At 41.5% G+C, this 17298-nt stretch overlaps 1 protein-coding gene across 6 annotated transcripts in view; it reads right to left on the bottom strand.

Moving 5' to 3' along the window:
- The window catches only part of ALG9 (ALG9 alpha-1,2-mannosyltransferase), a 121890-nt gene that overhangs the window by 15803 nt on the left and 88789 nt on the right, over positions 1-17298 (bottom strand). For 5 of the 6 annotated variants that reach the window (XR_011472868.1, XM_070426067.1, XM_070426070.1 and 2 more), the window contains one exon: positions 7202-7332. Coding sequence is in view for 4 of the 6 variants with exons in the window: in XM_070426067.1 (XP_070282168.1) it covers positions 7202-7332 (131 nt within the window). In the remaining 2 variants the exon portion in view is untranslated. Of the gene's footprint in view, positions 1-4124; positions 4227-7201; positions 7333-17298 lie in introns of all 6 variants that reach the window. The other variant, XR_011472869.1, reaches the window with a different exon arrangement.

Raw genomic sequence — 17298 nt, 5'->3', positions numbered from 1 at the left:
GTTGTTTTTGTATGTATATCTATAAAGTTGTAAGTTACTTAAGAGCAAAATCTTTGTCTAATTGCTTCTTTTATAACCCTTGCATGCCCTAGCTCTGCAACAAGGACAATAAATATTTTCCTATTTACAAATCTGCCTAACAAGCTGCTTGTGGACATAAGGAGAAGACCGCAGGTACCGCCCACTGCTGACTCCTTTTCTCGCAGCTCACTGTATTTTTCCTTAAAGCATTTAACACAGGATGCAATTATATTTTTATTTGTAGGGTTTCTGTTGGCCTCCCCATTATACTGTAAGGCCCAAGAAGACAGGGAGCTTGTGTGTACTGTTTTTCACTATATACCTAAGACAGTGTTTGGCAATGTTCAGAGAGTATTTGCTGATTGGATGGATGTTAGAAGGACAAATCCTATATAATAAAAACCTAATATGCTAGTGTCCGATCGTTTGACCAGTCACTATGATGTGCACTGACCACCAGGGGGCAAATGCTCCGACTGGTAGGTTAGCTTGCTGCTGGGGTCTGGCTGGGACTGGGTGAGACAGGCCGGACATACCCTGGAGCCCTCCTGCGGTCCCTCCCCAGCCCCAATTGTGCACTGGTGGGGTCCCTTGACCTGGCCTGTGCCCTCTTGCAATCCGGGACCCCTCGGGGGATGTCAGAGAGCTGATTTCAGCCTGATCCCCGCAGGCCAGGCTGAGGGACCCCACTGGTGCACGAATCCGTGCACTGGGCCTCTACTAGATGGATAAGGGCGGGGGGGGGGGGGTGGAAATGATTTCAAAGTGAACTATAAAGAAGATTTAAATTTTAGGGACAAGCATTTGAGAAACAAATGTGATTACATTTCTTGGGAAGGCATTCCCAGTGGCCCTCTCCTTCCCTCCACCCACACTAGAGATGTGCTCAGTGGGCGCACAGGAAACAAAGAAGCAGCTGGGACCAGCCCCGCTAGAGAAAGCAACCCATAACAATAACTAGTATCACACTTGTAATAGCAAAGGAAAAATTGTAAAGCTTGGCACAGTCCATTGGGAAAAGTCATCAGCTTCCAGGATCTACAATTTGGCCTGATCTTTCTCTGAAACAATGTGACTCCTGAGTCTATCTCTCCCTTTGCAGTTGAGTTCACTCCCTCATTACAGGAAAACCTTGATATAATGGACTAATTCGGGCAAGGGAGTATCTGTTAAAGCCAAAGTCTGTTATATAATAAAGTAGGAAAACCAACAAACTAGTTTACCTGTTTTTACGTAGATAGACATGTTTTATGTAATTAACATTACATATGTATGAAAGTTTAATTTCAGAAAAGTTTTCTATTTGTATTACTGTAATTTAAAATTTATACTGAATAGGTCTAGTAAATGCGTGCATTCACCAGTCACCCGAGTAAACAAATGCGCACGGGTGGGGCGTGGCTTAGAGCACTCGGAACGTCGTCTGGCACAGTTAAAACTGCTATAGAAAGTCATGCCACAGGACAATAGAACCAATTGCCAGCACGGTGCAGTGTGATCACGTGCTAATCATGCTTTATGAGCGGTGACTCTTGGATTTAAATATGTAGATATAGCTGTAGATATGTATATTTATTTATGTCAGCAAAATCACTAGTGTTTTTTCAAACATATGGCCTATTTGCTAAAATGTGTTAAAAATAACAAAAAAACAACCTGTTAATTTAATTATAAGCAAATCTTGGTTAAAAGCATTTAAAAATTAACAGAGTTTTAATTTAATTCTCACATATGATACACGGACTGGAAATTTTGTCTGTTAAATCCAAAGTCCATTAAATGAAGGCCTGCAGAATTGAGGGTTTACTGTAACTTTCATCTAGTCAACCAGCACAGCCTCCTGACTTGTTTCTATGCCTCCAACTTCCCCTTCTCTCAGCCCATACCACACTATCACCGCAGCAATCTTCAACAGCATTTCCTCTTGAACTCTTCCTTGGTTTCTCCCACCCTGACCTTTTTGGAATTAATCCTCCCTCCTGTGCTCCAATAGCACTTCTCTGAACTACAGGCTACCTCCCCACACATACAATAAACTCCCCAAGGCAGTGGTCCGGTCCGCACCGTCTAGAGCAGTGGTCGGCAAACCGTGGCTCACAAGCCACATGCGGCTCTTTGGCTTTTCCACAGAATACCACGTGTGGGCGTGCACCTACGTTGCGAAGTTGACTTAAAACTTTAAGTAAAGTTTATCAAGTTATTTTTAGAGAATGTTGTGGAGTGAAAGAAGATGTAGTGTCGACGACTGAGAAAGGTATGTTGAGATGGTTTGCACATATAGAGAGGATGAACGAAAGGAGATAGATGAAACAAGTATACAAGACGAGTGTGGATACGAGAGTTGGAAGGGGTCGACCTCAGCGAAGGTACCTCAATCAGATTGAGGACGTTTTTAGCAAAGGCCAGCTTAGGAGTACCCTAATTAAGTTAATAACAATGTACCTACCTATATAGTTTAAGTTTAAAAAATTTGGCTCTCAAAAGAAATTTCAATCGTTGTACTGTTGATATTTGGCTCTGTTGACTAATAAGTTTGCCGACCACTGGTCTAGAGTCTTAGATGTAGAAGATGTTGAATAAATGCTTATCAGATTGATCCAATTATGCCTTATTTCTGCCCTTAAAATGTAGTTTCTTAGGGAAGCAGGATGTTCAGTGGGGAACAGCGAATGGCATGTCCCCAATGTGTCCCCTGCTCCTGACGGTGAGGAGCATGCTGAACACAGGCCTGGAGGAGTGATTCTCAACCACATCCTTGTGTGATCGCCGGTGCCCTCCAGTCACTCTGCTCACCACAAGACAGGTGGGAGGTGACCAACACCTTTTATTCTTCCCTCAAGTTTTCCAGTGAAAAGCGCACACATGTCATGTGTCTTCACCTTGTCCCAGGGGCTCTCAGTTTATGTGCACCAGCCAAAGGGGAAATGGGAATGAGGAACCCTTCTCCTTTTTTTAATCCTCACCTGAGGATATTTTTCCATTGATTTTTAGAGAAAGTAGAAGAGAGGGAAAGAGAGAAATATCAATGCAAGAGAAACATATCATTGGTTGCCTCCTGCACGTTCCCCCCACCCCCACCCCACCAGGACCTGGGCCAGGGAGGTACGAGGTTCGTGCCCTTGACCGTGCCCTTGATCGGAATCAAACATGGGACCCTTTTGGTCCGCAGGCCAATGCTCTATCCACTGAGCCAAAACAACTAGGGTAGGAACCCTTCTCCTTTCAATCCTTCAAAACCAGAATGAAAATAGGTCACCTCAAAAAAACTCACTTGCCCCATATGCCATGAACAGTTTATTCTGTGAGCAATGTACTGCTGGTCAGTGTTTGGGAACCACGAAGTTTCCGTTGTCAGTAGGAAGGCTGTTTGGGATCTGCTGTCCCCTCAGAGCTGGAGATCTTCCTAGGCCCAGATCTCATGTTGTCACAGTTTCGTGACCCCAAAACGAAGTCACAGTGGAGACCTACCCCAACTACTACATCAAATAACAAGCCAGGCACCAAAGAACAACTTCATACCCTCACACTGCTTCTCTCCAACACCCTCCTCTTACTCTCCAATTCTGACAGTTTCAACATCAATCCATCCATGACTCTACCACCCTTCATGGCTTCCCACTTCCTCCATGCCCTGGCCTTCCCTCCTTACCCAACTTAAGGCCATCAATCATTATATCACTTCCCTGCACAAACCCTCACTTCCCTTGCCATTTCATGTTTTGTTGAACTTTTTAGGCTAAAACCCAACCCTAAGGCAGGCAAATGAATGTTCAAAGCAGTATTATTTATAATAACCCCAAAGTTGAAATAACCCGAATATCCATCAACTGGTACAGGGATAAACACAATAGGTATATCCACAGAATGGAATAGTATTCAGCAATAAAAAGGACAGCACTGATATATGTTATCATATGAATAAACCTCAAAAACATGCTAAGTGGAAAAATCCTGATACAAGACCCCACATATTACATAATTTTGCTTATATGAAAGGTTCACAAAAGACAAATCCATATGCCCTAAGCGGTTTGGCTCAGTGGATAGAGCGTCAGCCTGCGGACTGAAAGGTCCCAGGTTCGATTCTGGTCAAGGGCATGTACCTTGGTTGCGGGCACATCCCCATTAGGGGGTGTGCAGGAGGCAGCGGATCGATGTTTCTCTCTCATCGATGTTTCTAACTCTCTATCCCTCTTCCTTCCTCTCTGTAAAAAAAAAAAAAAAAAAAAAAAAAATCAATAAAATATTAAAAAACAAAGAACATGAATACTATTTTTTTTAAAAAGACAAATCCATAGAAATAGAAAATAATGAGTGGTTCTCTGGAGCTGAGAGTGGGAAAGGGGGCTCTTACTGGAGTGATGGAAATGTTCTAAAATTGAACTGTGGTGATGGTTACACAACTTGGTAAATTTACTAATGATCATTGAATTATACACTTAAAATGGGTACATTTTATGGTATGTAACTTATATTTCAATAAAGCTGTATGTGTTGTTTGTTTGTTTTTTAAAAAAACAACTTATTAAATTCGCCTGTTTTGTGATTCACTACACAGCTATAAGTAGCTGGAAAAGAGAAAAGCAACCACATTGGTCCCACTTAAGACTCAAGTGACTTTTAAAAAATGTATTGCCCTAGCTGGTTTGGCTCAGTGGCTAGAGCAACAGCCTGTGGACCAAAGGGTCCCAGGTTTGATTCGGTCAAGGGCACATGCCTGGATTTTGGGCTCGATCCCCAGTAGGGGGTGTGCAGGAGGCAGCCGACCAATGATTCTCATCGATGTTTTCATCTCTTTTTCCCTCTCCTTTCCTCTCTGAAATCAATAAAAATATTTTTAAATGTATTTACTGATTAATTTTAGAGAGAGAGGGAAAGGGGAAGAGGAAGAGAGAGAGAGAGGGAGAGGGAGAGGGAGAGGGAGAGGGAGAGAGAGAGAGAGAGAGAGAGGGAGAGAGACATCGATTTGTTGTTGTACTTATTTATGCACTCATTGTTGCTTTTTGTATGTGCCCTGACCAGGGCTTGAACCTGCAAGCTTGGCGTATGGGGATGATGCTCTAACCAACTGAGCAAAGAAAGGTTCAGAAAAGGCAAATCTATAGAAATAGAAAATAACGTTCAAGTGAGTTCCTGAGTCTGTCCTCCAATCATACCATAATTCTCAAGCTCCTTTTGTCTCTTACTCTCCTCAATTATTTCACTCCTTCTCTCTCCTCAAATCTCTAACACCTCATTCCCTAGTCTCCCTTTTCAACTGAGAACCCTATTCCTTCTTTGCTCAGAAAACTGAGGCCATCAGAAGAGAACCTCCAGATCCCCATCATCACACCTCCCTGCTGCCTGTTACTATTATGTTGTCTAGTAGCTACGTGCGGCTATTTAAATTAGTTAAGATTAAATAAAACTAACAATTTGGTTCCTTAGTCTTGCTAGTCTCTTTTCGAATGCTTAATAGCTACTACTTCATGGCTGTGGCTCCTGTATTGGATGGAGCAGAACATCTCCATCCTGTAGGAAGTTCTCCCAGGTAGTGCTGTTCAGAGACCTATCTGTATGCCTGCCTACAGCACATCCTGACTTATTGTGCAGCTCCTCTCACCTAACTCAAGGGCAGTGCTCCAGCGATTCTTTCCTTTCTCCATGATCAGGTTTCAGCTCTATAAGAGACCACTGACATCAGTATATAACATGATGTTATTTTCCTCATCTTAAAAAAGTAAAAGGGGAACAGTTTGGGGTGACAGAAAAGTTTTGCAAATAGTGGTATTCTCAACACAAAAAAGAAATGTACACGTCAAACTTACATGGATGCTATATGCCAATTATATCTCAATTTAAAAAAGATAATGGTAATAGTTGCACAATACTGTAAGTGTAATTAATGCCACTGAATTTTAAGTGATTAAAATGTCAAATTTTATGTCATATATATATATTACCATAATAAAAAAAATTTTAAGGATAAAAATCTTTCTAGTCAGCACTTCCCTACACCCACCATGAGCTACAGCCTTGTTTCTCTGTTTCCCTTTATAGCAAAACCTTCCAAAAGACTTGTCTATATTTGCCTTTTCCAATACTTATTCTGTTTTTGCTTTGGCCCATCTAATCTCTCAAGGGCTTACACCCCACTACTCCACCAAAATTACTTTTATCAGCTGCCAAGTCCAATAGACAGTTATTCCTCTCAGTTGATTTATCAGCAGCTTCTGATGACCCCCTCCTCCTAAAAACATTCTCTTCCCTGTTTCTGAGTCCCAGACCTGTCTCTCAAGACAAGCTCCTCTACCTTTTGCTCTCTGCCCGACCTCTTGGATTCTGGGCCTCCCTGACCCTCCTCAGCTTCAACTGTCTGTTTACCTGGACCTCTGCCCACAGACAGCCTGACCCTTCCAACTCACCCCTGCCCCATTACCACTTCACTCGAATGCCCTGACTCCCCTCTCATCATTAATTCTGAGACCTTTCTGAAGAGCCAGCCATGCCCGGGTCTATTTGGTTTCTCTAGTTAAGACATAGTAAGGCCTATCCCATCCCTGACTGAGCCTTGTGCCTAAAAATAATGGACATGAACTTCTAGCTCCTTAAAGGACAGAGTCAATCTTCCCAATTGTGTTAGAATGCTCTCAATTAAAATAGATGAAGTTGGTTGCTGAAAATAATCAATGTTAAACACTTATTTGTATTTTCTTCATGGATCCATCTGCTTTACTTAGATTATTTTATTTAGATGATACTAGAACAGTGATGGCGAACCTATGACACGCGAACTTGTTTTTTTGGTTGATTTTTCTTTGTTAAATGGCATTTAAATATATAAAATAAATATCAAAAATATAAGTCTCTGTTTTACTATGGTTGCAAATATCAAAAAATTTCTATATGTGACACGGCACCAGCGTTAAGTTAGGGTTTTTCAAAATGCTGACACGCCGAGCTCAAAAGGTTCGCCATCACTGTACTAGAATATACTTTGTATTCTGTTACCTAGAAAAAGAGAGTGCTTTTAGATTTCTCAGGAAACTGGACAAGGACAGAAGATGTGCTTGGGTCCAAATAAAAATAAAGTAAAATGATGGCTACTAGCGTCAGCCCAGGGCTGGAAGTTATTCAATCCTAGATTTCAATTTTCACCTTTACTAATCCTAACACATCTCTTAGGATTAAAGCCACATACCTGGAAGCATCAAGGAACGGTCTGTAGGCCAGGCTGATCCATTCTTCCCTGTTAGATGAATATTTTGGCTCCCGGGGTGTTTCTCTCATGGTGTCCAAATCCACTAAATAATGGCATTTACTGATGTCAATCTGCAATGGAGAAAGGCCAACTCTTCATTAGTAATTACAAGGGTGCCTTCAGGGTCAGGAACATAAACTGCAATTCTAAGCATTCCCAGAGTTTTAGAAGCACAAGCATCCAAGTCCTTAGATGTTACCTGTGTTCTCTCCACTCAGATAAGAGTGTTGGGTGTTGGGGTATTACCTAGGCTCCTGGGAGTAAGGGGGAGATATGCACACACCGAACCAAAATATATGTAAGCTTTGTGAGTTTTGATTCTAGTTTGGGTATTAAGTCCTTTTAGCCAAACACACTTCTGAAACTAGCATGAGTCTACAACCTACTAAAAAAATTACGTATCTTCTCTTGTTCACTATTGCTCCCTCCCAATGATCACTTCTTAATGTGGAGATTAAAGGCAAGACTAAACACACATGCTAATGTGAAAGGAAACCCTGTCTCTGCTGACAGCCGAGTGAGGGTGCAGATATATCATGCATATCGTCTCCTTCAAAAATTCAACAGAACAGACAGAGACATGGGAACTGTTCCTGCAGCAAAAGATCAATAAACTGTAAAGAGTGGAGAAGATTATGAAAAATATGTTGTAACAATAAGCAAAACTAGTCATTCAGTTGCTCACATCATGGAGACAACACAGCATCACAGGTGCTCAGAAGAGAATATTATAACCATGTTGGGCCTGGTCGGCGTAGCTCCGTGGTTAAGCGTCAACCTATGAATGTGGAGGTCATGGTTCTATTTCTGGTTGAGGCACATGCCTGGGTTGTGGGCTCAATCCCCAGTGTGGGGTGTGCAGAAGGCAGCCAATCAATGATTCTCTCTCATCATTGATGTTTCTCTCTCTCCCTCTCCCTTCCTCTCTGAAATCAATAAAAATATATTTTTAAAAAAACAGGAACCCCCCCCCACACACATAATTGGTATTGTGCTTATAATAAAATTAATTCAATGGAATATGCTATAAACTGTAGGATACTTCTGCAGTTAAATAGTTCATTTCAAACATTCTCTCATCTTGAAGGCATCAGAATATTTACTACCCACAGGGAAAATTTTTAATTTTAAAGAAACTTTTAACTTTTCAAAAATAAAAAATAAAGACTTGAGGTGATAAACACATAATACAATATACAGATGATATATTATAGAATTGTACCCCTGAAATATATATTATTTTATTAACCAATGTCATCCCAATAAATTCAATTAAAAATATAATAATAAAGACGACACAAGTTTCTCTGAGGTTAAATAAAACTCAAAGATAGAAAATATCACTGTGATATTGTGATTTAAAATAAATATATATTTTGGTTTTTGTCCACAGTCCTGGTTCACAGCTCCCCAAACCCTTGTTATTTCCTAGTTAATAACAATGGGAGCATCTTTTATTATAATATTAGGTCTCCTGTCCTCAGTTCCTGAAATTCCTTCAAAGTCATAGAGATGAAAGGGGTGTCTCATTATTCAGAGCAAGCTGCTTTCAACAGCAACTGAGTTTATATTAACAGGGTAACTTTTGGAAAGCACCTGAAAATGAGAGAGGAGGCTGGTCACCAAGTGATTAGAGGGTTCAAACTTTCAGCCCTACCCCTGACCTCTGAGGAGGAAAGAGAGATTATACCCTGAGTTTAATCACCAACGGCCAATGATTTCATTAATCATGACTGTGTAATGAAGCATCCATAAAAACCCAAAAGAACGGGTCCAGGAGATTAAGTTGGTAAAAGTTTTTCAAAAAACTGGACGAATCTACTAAAATTGAACATAGGTATCTCCTATGATCCAACAATTCTACTCCTAGGCAATTCTACTCCTAGGTATTAGATTGAACCATATGAAATCATTAATATTTGACTGTTTAATGCACAAAAATGGTCATTTCACATGGTTCAAGCTAAGTATATCCAATTGAAATGCATGCAGCAAAAAGACAAGTTCAAGAATGTTCAGTGTCATTATTTGCAGTTGGTTCGGATTGGAAAAAAACAAACATCCAACAGTAAAATAATAAATTGTGGTATAGCCATACAATTAAATACTATCTATACCAGCCGTGGGCAAACTATGGCCCGCAGGCCGGATCCGGCCCATTTGAAATGAATAAAACTAAAAAAAAAAAAAGACCGTACCCTTTTATGTAATGATGTTTACTTTGAATTTATATTAGTTCACACAAACACTCCATCCATGCTTTTGTTCCGGCCCTCCGGTCCAGTTTAAGAACCCATTGTGGCCCTTGAGTCAAAAAGTTTGCCCACCCCTGATCTATACTAATAAAAGGGTAATATGCTAATTAGACCAGAAGTCTTCCAGACGTCCTTCCAGACAAAGCTGCAGTGGCTGCGAGGGCCAAAGGCAGGCAGCCATGGCGGCGGCTGCAAGGGCAAAGGGAAGGCAGCCATGGTGACTATGAGGGCCGAGGGAAGGCCGCTGTGAAGGCTGGCAGTGGCAGCAGCAGCGAGGTGATGGGGGCGGCGCCTTCCCCTGATCGCCCAGTTGTCCCACCCGCCTCCCCCCACAGAGGGAGGCCAGAGGCAGCAGCAGCAGTAGCTGGGGTGATGGGGGGCACCTTCCCCTGATTGCCCAGTCGCTTCCCACAGAGGGAGGTCAGAAGCAGCAGCAGCAGTGGCGGGGTGATGGGCCAGAGGCAACAGCAGTGGCTGGGGTGATGGGCAGCGCCTTCCCATGATCAACCCGGTCACCTCCCGCAGAGGGAGGCCAGACTGTGACAGGCCTAAGCTGTCAGTAGGACATCCCCTGAGGGCTCCCAGACTGTGGGATCAGGCCTAAACCAGCAGTCGACATCCCCCGAGGGGTCTTGGATTAGAGAGGGTGCAGGCTGGGCTGAGCAATTCCACCCCCCCCCCCCCCCCGCACAAATTTCGTGCACCGGGCCTCTAGTCTATAATAATAAAAGCGTAATATGCTCATTAGACCAGACGTCCTTCCAGACATCCTTCCAGACGAAGCCGGGCTGCGAGGGAAGCCCAGGTCCTGGGTGCCAGAGGGAAGCGGTGCCAGCAGCCAGGGGAAGGAAGGCCTATTCTTGCATGAATTTCATGCATCGGGCCTCTAGTATAGTAATAAAAAAGAACAAACCACAGATATATGCAACAACATGCATGATTATCACAAACAAAATGTTGAGTTAAAGGATTAAGACACAAAAAAATGCAATATGATTCCATGTATATGAAGTTCCACAACAGGCAAAACTAACTCATCCTGTTTAGGAATGCATATAAGAGGAGTAACTGTAAAGAGGAAAGCAAAGAAATTATTATCATAGAGTTGGGAAGCTCCATCTGAAGGGTGAGTAGGTGGTGACAAAAGGAACTGCTGGAAGCTTCTGGGTGCTGGCAATGCTCTGGGTGATGGTTAAACAAGTATTTGCTTTATTTTCTATTATTATTAATTTACTGCACACTTATGCTTTATGCACTATGGATTACACAGAATTGAAGGTTTTTTAAGTGCATATAAGAAAAATTCAGTCGCCTCTGGCTTACAGTAAACTCTGTTCTTCCCCAACCTCTCACTCAGAGTAATAGTCTCATTTTCTCCCAGCATTATTTTTATGTAATGAAGATTCCAGTCTCACATCTGGCTCTGCATACGGGCTGTTTCTCCAGGGGAGAGAAAGCATACTGAGAATTGACGTCAGATCCAATTCCATTCCACAGAACGCTCTAAAAATGACCCTTTGCATAAACACTTCAGGAAGCAGCCTTTTTGGTCTGAACCTCCACTCTGTAGCTCCCAAGGATTTTGAAAACATGAAAACTTTTTTTTTTTAAGTTTTGCAAGTACCATGTCTCTGAAATCAAACAAAAGCAGCAAGGGCCACAGACTCTCATGGTCTCATGCCTAGACCTCCTTTGGTGAGGGAGCTCTGAGTAGGACATTTTAATACTTGACCTCAGCCAGACACACTACAGACCTCATTATCTAGACTGGGTGTTGGGTACATGGTCTTTCAGAGATGTGGATAGTAACTAATTAATGCCCAACTATGCCAGTCAGCATTAGGCTCCACTCATTAACCATCCATATATAAATTCCATTTAAAGTAAAGTTTTATAAAGACAGAAACTGCCCTAACTGGTTTGGCTCAGTGGATAGAGAGCATTGGCCTGTGGACTGAAGGGTCCCAGGTTCGATTCCCAGTCAGAGCACTGCCCACGTTGCAGGCTCGATCCCCAGTAGGGAGCATTCAGGAGGCAGCCAATCAATGATTTTTCTTTCATCATTGATGTTTTTTTCTTTCTCCCCTTTCTCTCTGAAATCAATAAAAAAATATTTTTAAGAAAAGACATAAATCAAGACAAAAATCATATTAATTGCAATCCTAATCCATTTTTTAAAATGTAATCTCTTTAGATCCTTTCTAGGAAACAGATGCTAAAGATTCTTTTTTTCTAGGAAACAGTTACTGAACAACTGAAACACACAAGCACAAAAGCCTCTGGCAGAAAAATGGTTAGTATGATCAAGGGCAGGCTCTCTATTAGAGATGAAATAAGATAATTAGAAAAAGAAGCTCTAACAATCAATCAATAAAAAGGCAACCTATGAAATAAAAAACAATATTTGCAAACCATATATCTGATAAGATATTAATGCTCAAAATATATAAGGAATCCATACAACTCAATAGCAAAACAACAAATTTTTTTTAATATATTTTATTGATTTTTTACAGAGAGAAAGGGAGAGGGATAGAGAGTTAGAAACATTGATGAGAGAGAAACATCGATTAGCTGCCTCCTGCACACCTCTAACTGGGGATGTGCCCGCAACCAAGGTACATGCCCTTGACCGAAATCGAACCTGGGACCCTTCAGTCCGCAGGCCGATGCTCTATCCACTGAGCCAAACCAGTTAGGGCACAACAAATATTTGATTTAAAAATGGGCAAAGGTCCTCAACAGACACTTTTCCAAAGACATACAGGTATATGAAAAGGTGCTTAATATTACTGATCATTAGGGAAATGCAAAGCAAAACCACAATGAGAGCCCAGCTGGTGTTGCTCAGTGGGTGAGTATCGACCAATGCACCAAGAAGGTCACTGGTTCAATTCCTGGTTGGGGCACATGCCCGGGTTTTGGGCTCGATCCCCAGTGGAGGCATGCAGGAGGCAGCCAATGGATGTTTTGCTCTCACTGATGTTTCTATCTATCCTTGCCTCTCTCTCTAAAAATCACTAAGAATATATTTTAAAAAACACAAAGACCACAATGAAATATCACCCACACCTGTTAGAATGGCTATCATCAAAAAGATAAAAGATAACAAGTGCTAGTGAAGATGTAGAGAAAAGGGAACCTTGGGTACACTCTTGGTAGGAATGTCAACTGGTATAGCCTTTATGGAAAACAGCAAGGAGGTTCCTCAAAAAATTAAAAACATAACTACATACTATATTATCCAACAATCCTAGTTTGGGTATATATATATATGAAGGAAATGAAATCACTATCTTAAAGGGACATGTGCACCCCCATGTTCACTGCAGCATTATTTACAACTAAAGGCCCAGTGCATGAAATTCGTGTACGAGGTCGGGGGTGAAGGGGGTCCTTCAGCCTAGCCTGCAACCTGTCGCAATCCGGGACCCCTTGGGGGATGTCTGACTGCTGGTTTAGGCCCGACTCTGTTAAACCGGCAGTCAGACATCCCTCTCGTAATCCAGAACCACTGGCTCCTAACTGCTGGCCTGCCTGCCTGCCTGCCTGATCACCCCTAACCACTCTGTATCCCTACCTTATGACCCCTACATGCTCACCTGCCTGCCTGATCGCCCCTAACCACTCTGCCTGCCTGCCTGATCGCCCCTAACCACTCTGCCTGCCTGCCTGATCGCCCCTAACCACTCTGCCTGCCTATCTGATCACCCCTAACCACTCACTTGCCTGCCTGATCACCCCTAACCACTCTGCCTGCCTGCCTGATCGTCCCTAACTGCTCGCCTGCCTGCCTGCCTGATTGCCCCTAACTGCTCGCCTGCCTGCCTGCCTGATTGCCCCTAACTGCTCGCCTGCCTACCTGCCTGATCGCCCCTAACTGCTAGCCTGCCTGCCTGATTGCTCCTAACCACTCGCCTGTCTGCCTGATCGCCCCTAACCACTCGCCTGCCTACCTGATCGCCCCTAACCACTCTGCCTGCCTACCTAATTGCTCCTAACTGCTCGCCTACCTGCCTGATCGCCCTTAACTGCCTCTGCCGGCCTGCCTCATTGCCCCTAACCACTTGTCTGCCTGCCTGATTGCCCCTAACCACTCACCTGCTTGCCTGATCGCCCCTAACCACTATGCCTGCCTGATTGCCTCTAACTGCTTGCCTGCCTTCCTGATCACCCCAACTGCCTCTGCCTTGGCCCCCACCACGGCGGCTTTGTTCGGAAGGACGTCCGGAATAACGTCCGGAGGTAGTTTGGTGGTCTGGTCTAACTAGCATATTACCCTTTTATTATTATAGAAGATAGCCAAGACAAGGAAACAACCCAAGTATCCATCAATGGGTGAAATGTGATATGTATATACCACACACAATGAAATACTATTCAGTCATAAAAAGGAAGGAAACTGCTATTTGTGACAACATAAATGAAACTTGAGGGCATTATCCTAAAATAAGGCAGACAGAGAAAGACATATAATGAATGATTTCACTTTTATGTGTAATATAAAAAAGTTGAACTCATAGAAATAGAGTAGAATGGTGGTTACCAGGGGCTGAAGAAATGAGGAGATAATGGTCAAAAAGCACAAATTTCAGTTGTAAGATAACTAAGTTCTGGAGACCTAATGTACAGCAGGGAGACTAAAGTTAATAATACAATGTTGTATACTTGAATCTCCTAAGAGAGTAGATCTTAAATTTTCTCACCACAAAAAATGGTAAGCATGTGAGGTGATGGAAGTGTTAAGTAACCTTATTGTGGGAATCATTTCAAAATATATACATATGTCAAATCATCATACTGTATACCTTAAACTTATACAATGTTATTTTTCAATTAAATCTCAATAAAACTAGAAAAAATTTATTTTAAAATTAGAAGAGGAGTTCCAAGTCAGAGGCCTAGATTTAGGTCTGGGCTCTACCACAAAATAGCTGGGTGACCCATACTTATGTAAGTTTTTATACCTAAATTTCTTCTTTTGTAATATAAGGATAATACCATTTACCTCAAAGAGTCATAAGGAGGATTAAATGAGGTGATTGATTTAAATAAAACTTAAACGACTACACAAATAGTGTAACATTAAAAGGAATCTTTGACTAACTTGGTGAAATGTGAGAACTTGACTGATAGAAAAGAACCCAGGAGCATCAGAGCCCATTAAAAGGAATTATTCTTTTTTTCAGCCTAGATTTCTGGTTACTGTCAATTCAAGTTATGTCCATGTAGGACAGAAGGGCTACAATACTAACTACTCATAGTCCTTGAATAGTGATGAGTTGGCAACATTCAGTAAATGATATTAAAATGAATCTTCTGGGCATCATCAAAAACTTTATTTGGTGAATCCTAAACTAGGGGATATAAAATTCCTGTAAGACACGTCTCTGTTATTAAACTTATAATTTAGGTCAGGAAATGACATTAGCACATATGAAATATGGAAACTAAGTACTATAAGAGCAATCAGAGTTGAGAGAGAGAGAAATCACAGGGGCCCACAATAGGTGAAAAGAAGCCCTAGAAGATGGTGGTAAAAAAGAGAATAGAGGAAAAAGGGCAGAAATGGGCATGGTTTACAGGGAAAACAGGAGGAATATCTGCTTGTCCCAAGAGGTGTGTGTTGAGAACAAAACTAGAGAGAGTTTGATGACCCAAATTAGGAGAGTCTGGATTTTGTCCATTTGGAATCTACTCTGACTTTTCAGCCAAGGAGTAAGATAATTTAAAAATGGGTCTCAGGGTGCCGGCTGCTTAGTGCCAGGGGAGAGAGGATGTGCAGAAGAAACTTTGATAGATTTGCGCACAGAGCTGGTCGGTGGAGTGTTGTGAGCTCGCGCACCTACTCAGGCTCTTTTTTATTTTTATTTTTCTTTCCTCCTTAAATCTTTGCATTTAATTATTAAACCCAATACATAGGATTGCCCAATTGGGGTCACTCACAGAGACTGCAGGGAAAGTTGTTTTTGTGGTACCTGGGAATCAGAGCGGGGAGCAACGATCAAGGAATTGGCTCTAGGGCAATCGACTCTCCCAAACCAGTATTAAGTGCAATAGAGAAAACAAAAACTAAATACTGGCTAGAGAGGACTTATAGCCTTGGAGGTCAATCCAGAAACACTGCCACCCAGGGGCTGAACCACAAACTGACTCTCCTGTAAACACAAATAAAGGCAGTCTGGGAAACAAATACGGACTGCTTTAAAATCAGGACTGTGGCTTACAACACGGAGGAACAGTGTATTGCAGGGAACTTCAACACTTTCCTGAATACCTGAAAGGACTAAGGCGTGCCAAAAAGAAGAGTAGAGAAAGTGAAGGACCTTCACTACTGCACATTTTTTTTTCACCTTTTACTTAAGAAACTAAATTTTTTTTCTTTTTTCATCACCTGATTTTTACTTTTTAATTACAACATTTTTATTTTTAACCAGTATTATTACTACTACCATTTTACCTTTTTTTAAAGTGTCATTTTATTTTCTCTTTATTTTATTTTGGGATTAGTGTTCTACATTCTATTTTCATCTTTCTTTTAGCACCATTTTACCCTATCTCAACTTTACCTTTGTGCCAAAACTCTCTTCCTCACTTTACCCCTCCCTTTTGTTGTCCTGTTTCTCTTACCCTATTCCTGCTTTAGATTTTCCCTATTCCTTCTTTTTACCCCCTGTTAAAATTTCACCCTACATATATATCTAATTTCCAATCCCCTGCTCTAAGTCCATATACACCTCTCTCTTCTTTTTCTTCACTATCCAAATTTTTTTTCCTTTTTTTTCTCTGTGTCGTTTTGTTGTTGTTTGCTTGATTGTTGATTATATTAGTTTTTTTTATGCTTGTTTGTGAGATTGTTTCACTTTTTCTTTTTTTTTGTTGTTTTTTTTTCCAGTTATTTTTTTTGCTTCTGTTTTCCCTCACCTCGCTTGATATTAGTTGTTGTTTGTAGTTTGCATTCATCTCTAGGTATCTATTGCTGGAATCTGTTGGGATTAGTGGCTGTTCTATTGGAGTTTTCTCCCCATATAAATAGTTTCTTCCCTTCTTCTATTTCATTCTCTTTCTTTTCTCTCGTACTTTATTTTTCCTTTTCCCAATTTCATTTTTGCACTCCTTTTTTTTTCCTCTTCTTTCTTCCTTATCCCCTAATTCTCTTTGCTCTGGTGGTCACCTTTATTTGGGGTTAATAGTGTCATGAATACATTTGTGTTCAGTGCCTTGTGCGTTGTGCCTTGTTGTGTTGTATTTTGTGCCTTTAAATCAACACAGCAGAGAGAGAACTACATAACCAAACACCTGGAGAAGAGAGATCATGGGGAGACAAAGAAACAGCCCACATATAAAAGATAAACAGGCATCACCAGAAAAGGAAGTAAACGAAATGGAGGCAATGGAGGCAAGCAACCTGTCAGAGAAAGAATTCAGAGAAATGGTCATAAGGTGGATGAAAAGAATGGAAGACAAATTCAACAATATGTGTAAAAACCAAGGGGAAATGAAGAAGAACCAAGAAGAAAGGAACTCAATAGAAACCATCAATAGTAGACTAGAAAAAGCAGAAGACCGCATCAGTGAGCTAGAAGACAAGGTAGGAAAAAATACCCAAGCAGAGCAGCTTCTAGAAAAAAAAGATTAAAAAGCAGGAGGAGAGCCTAAGAGAACTTTGGGACAACACGAATCGAAACAACATCCACATAATAGAGGTGCCAGAAGGAGAGGAAACTGAGCAAGGAATAGAAAACCTGTTTGAAAAAATAATGACAGAAAACTTCCCTGATA

This window comes from Myotis yumanensis, unplaced genomic scaffold, assembly GCF_028538775.1.
Source record: "Myotis yumanensis isolate MYYU_CA2020_CCGP unplaced genomic scaffold, mMyoYum1.0.hap1 SCAF_10, whole genome shotgun sequence".
Lineage (NCBI taxonomy): Eukaryota > Metazoa > Chordata > Mammalia > Chiroptera > Vespertilionidae > Myotis > Myotis yumanensis.
The sequence above is the reverse complement of the archived record's forward strand: the minus strand, read 5'-3'. Positions and strand labels throughout refer to the sequence as shown.